Genomic DNA, 4,305 nt, shown 5'->3' with positions numbered 1-4,305 from the left:
GTCTCCGAGTCCTGGTCTCAACTCTGGGTTGTCAGGGATTTGATTTACTAATAAAGTTTGCCAGGTTCCTAGAAATGAGAGCAGCTCCATCCAAAGTGGGATGAATGCCGTCTCTCCTAATAAGACCAGGTTTTCCCCAGAAAGTTTGCCAATTATTAACGAAACCCACATCGTTTGCTGGCCTTAGCAACTTAAAGACCTGTGTGTTTCTAGCCCCATGTACAAGAAAGTTTACTCAAACCCATTTTGTAACCTTTCTCTCAATAATAATCAGGTGATTTGAAGTCTCTCTGCATGTGTGCTTTTTCCTTTCCAATCCTGCTGTGATCCAGTCCATGTGCTGAGGGAGGTGGATGTGGGAAGTCCAGCTGAGGGGGCACAGATGGAGAATGGAGACCTGCTGCTAGCTGTCAATGGGAAACCTGTTGAGTCTATGGAGCATGAGAACATTGTCAGAGAGATTAGACAAAGTGGTGATAAAGTCACCCTCACCTCTATATCTTTACCAGGAAGAGACTTTTACAGAAAGGTAAGTACAGCTGTATCAATATGTTCACTGCAGTAGAACTCATCATACAGACACTGTAACAGAACTTGCCATCAAATGATTTCTGTTGTTTTCCTGCAGTTAGGCATTTCTCCCCTATTGTTCCATGACAAATCTCCACTCCAGGATGACAGGCAGCAGACAGCAGATGGATGTCTGTCATATCCCACAGTGTGTGTTCAGGAAAGGGAGGAGACGGGCTCTGGTTTTCACTCAGACTGTGTCCCACTCAGTCAGGAACTTTAACCACACAGGTATGATCCTGCTACTCATTACATCCTCATCCTCACTGTGACTCTGGCAGAAATACTGTGTCCCATCCCAGCCAGGGGCCTGCTTAATTTCCTCACTGATTCAGTTTTTATCAAATTGCATTAATTAGCAGAGGTTTACTGCATGTCAGAATCAAAATCCTGGTTGGATATAAGTTTCTTAATCAGGATTCTCTTAAGTTACAGCTTTTAAGCCTGTCAGTCAGTTCTTTGAACAGCAGTTTCTGACTTCACATACAAATATTACACAGCATCAGAGAGGCACCTGGAAGCGTCTGCTGAACCCCATAACCTGGAGCTGTAGAAATCAAATTTCTGTGGACAGGTACATTTTAGTTTAAATCCTGAGCCCCCTGACATAAGTACTTTTACAACGGGAATGGGGTTATACTGATAACATCTTGATCCCTACTAGGGTTGTAGTGATATACTGGTTTCAAGGTATACCATGATATAAAAGTTGATGGTTATTATACCATGTACATTTGCTCATCTACGATACTGACAAAAAAAAATGTAACTGGACGTTGAATCTCCCCTTTATTTGAGTTATTTTTTAAATCCATTAACAAAATGGTTTGAGGTTTCAATTATAGTAATAAACCCTTTGTTTCAACCTAAAATAACCCTTCTGCTTTCATTCCTTTAAAGCTCATTCTGACTGATAAGATAAATTCTGTAATACCGTGAAAACACAATTTTTTTTTGGATACAGTTATTGTCCCATGAAAATCTCATACCATTGCAACCCTCAAGAAAAGACAGAGGTGGAGAAAAGATAGAAAGTAACTGAGAGTGGACCATGTAGTCCTCATTGTGGCTCCCCAGCTTCCAAGGGCCCTCTGGCTGGGTAGAAAGACCATTCAAGTGCACCCTGATGGATGCATAAGAGCTGCTTCCATCACTGTCACCGACAAGTCATATGTTGTTCCTGTGGCTCGTGTGGTTCCTCTACATCAGTTGAGTGATGAGGAAAAGGATGTCCGTTCAGACAACTAGGAAGGCTTTTCTCCTGTTTCAAATGCCACATACGACCTCACCTCATTGGGAAAAAAAATAATATGTGGACACAGCATATGACCCCCAGACTTTGTTTTATTGCCAGTATACTGCTTACTGACAGTGTACTTCTACTTCTACTTCTACTTAAGAGGAAAACATAGGACCACTACATTTACCTGACAGAGACATATTACTGGTTACATTGCAGATTAAGATTTTACCCACAAAATAAAACAATTCAAATATGATGCATTATTATTCAATAAACTGTCCAGCATTATATTAGAGTTGTTGGGATTCACAGGACCACAGATGATTTGTCATTTGGTAAAATCTAAACTGGACATTTAAAGGCTTCCTTCTCTGCATGCTCTTTGATCTCCAAACAAAGACCGCTATTTGACACCCATCTCCAGGATCTCTTACCTCACACCTCAGTGAGACACAAGTCTCACAACTTGATTGGACAGGACTTTTGCAGTGACATGTGACTCTGTGATGTCAACGGCATCTGTAGAAGGTCTGCTCCCTTCAGACAGTCCCCTCTCTTACTCGGGAACTGCGGAGCAGCCTACACCTTTTTCTGGCTGGGCCTGGACCAGCCCAGATGCTCAGACCCTTGCTCCTTGCCATGAACCATCAAAGGTGGGGCAATTGATCACAGACTCTCTATCCTGAACCAGAAAGTTAGAGGTGCAAGCACAAGGTTTGCAACTAGCTTTCCAGCAACAAGGAAGTAAGTGAGTTAGCACCCAGCGTCTAACTCTGCAAGGACCCCAAGCGACTGGCTTCCTCGGATCAGAACCTTTGGAACAAGGACACAGCAAAGACTGCATCTGGAACCACAGCTCTTTCCGGCCTTCTTCCGCCGGCTAACAAAGAAGCAAACCACCAAGTGACTCTTTCTTTCATCCACTCAAGGATTGGTAACATAACAACTGGGCATAGCTTTATCACAGCTTTACAGGCTAAGCAAGACTGTTTAACTTGTTGTATGTGATTTAATGCTCTCATTGAGTTATTGTTGTGATTGTTTGCAGTAAGGTCATTGATTGGTTGGCTTTGCCAAAGTTAAGTGTTTCATTTGCTAATACTGTTCACAAAAAGATTCTTGCACACAACTAAACAATCTCTGCACTAATCCAGACTGTTTGCAACACAAATCACATTGACATAGACTCATTAACAAATAGGCTTTCAACAGACCTACACCCAAACAGGCATCTCAAAGTTCCTGCTTCTTTTCCTTTGTCTTTGTCCTGACCACACAGTCAGACAAACACCTCCCCCGATCTGAAGCCTTTGATTTGGCCATCTTGTAGTTCTCTGTTGTCAGCCATTTTGTTTTGTAGGCCAAACGGCTCTTTGATCACTAGACCCGCCTTTGTCTTTCTCTCTCTCTCTCTCTCTTGCGCACAAACACACACACACACACACACACACACACACACATCAAGCTTGTATATAGTTAGTTAGAATTTGTGTGTTTTGGTTTTGCTTTGCTACTTTGTGAATAAATATAATTCTTTGCAATCGTACCTGCTGTCTGTTTAATGTTGCACAAGAGTGAATGAATAGTCAACCTCTGCATAGGCAGAGGGCGAGGACCCTATTGTTTTTGCTGCGTTTATTAGGGACCGAGCCCTAAGGCAGAGGACTGCTCAAGGAGCAGTCCTCGCCGAAGGCGAGGACCCTCTTGTTTTTGCTGCGTGCGTTTATTAGGGACCAAGCCCAAAAGCAGTGGACTATTCACAGACCAGTCCTCGCCGAAGGCGAGGACCCTCCCTATAGTTTTTGCTGCGTTTATTCCTACAGACCAGTCCTCGCCAAAGGACCCTCCCTATTGTTTTTGCTGCGTTTATTATTAGGGACCGAGCCCGAAGGCAGAGGACTGCTCACAGAGCAGTCCTCGCCAAAGGCGAGGACCCCCCCTATACTTTTTGCTGCGTTTATTCTCACAAACCAGTCCTCGCCAAAGGCGAGGACCCTATTGTTTTTGCTGCGTTTATTATTCTTTATTCTTTCTCCCGCCGCCTCTTTGAACTGGAATTTGACCCCCTAAACATGCTCAAAAACTCACCAAAATTGGCACACACATCAGAACCGGTGAAAAATTTTAGAAAATCATGACATTAACCCCTAAAGTGCCAAAATTGACCTTTCAAAGTAAGATTTCACCTCAAACGTGCTGTTAAAAAAAACACATCTCCTCCTACACCGTTTATTTTATCGGCTTTAAAGACGCACACATGACAGCTCAACTGCTGCTAAACAGATCTTCTGTATAACTTTATCTCTCTCATCATCACATTTTTTTCATGATTGGACCAACGGTTTGGGAATGGGAAGAACTTCTTCAAGGAGTTAAATCTCCACTACAACAGGTCTCTCTCTGTGTTCTGTCTGTCTCTCTCTGCTCTTCTCCCAGGTGCACCTACTTCATCACCATGGCAACCGCTGTCACACACAAACTCACAGAAACAT

General features: G+C 43.1%; 1 protein-coding gene across 8 annotated transcripts in view; it reads left to right on the top strand.

Annotated features, from left to right (window-relative positions):
• Positions 1 to 4,305, top strand: part of LOC126397432 (Na(+)/H(+) exchange regulatory cofactor NHE-RF3-like) — a 268,248-nt gene that overhangs the window by 233,013 nt on the left and 30,930 nt on the right. For 3 of the 8 annotated variants that reach the window (XM_050056269.1, XM_050056285.1, XM_050056222.1), the window contains 2 exons: positions 333 to 529; positions 629 to 3,359. In XM_050056269.1, the coding sequence (XP_049912226.1) occupies positions 333 to 529; positions 629 to 793 (362 nt within the window). In that variant the 3' untranslated portion in view covers positions 794 to 3,359. Of the gene's footprint in view, positions 1 to 332; positions 530 to 628; positions 3,360 to 4,305 lie in introns of those variants that run through there. The other 5 variants (XM_050056262.1, XM_050056252.1, XM_050056241.1 and 2 more) reach the window with 4 other exon arrangements.

This window comes from Epinephelus moara, chromosome 2 (genome assembly GCF_006386435.1).
Source record: "Epinephelus moara isolate mb chromosome 2, YSFRI_EMoa_1.0, whole genome shotgun sequence".
In the NCBI taxonomy this organism is placed as follows: Eukaryota; Metazoa; Chordata; class Actinopteri; order Perciformes; family Serranidae; genus Epinephelus; species Epinephelus moara.
This window is presented reverse-complemented; position numbering and strand designations above follow the sequence as displayed.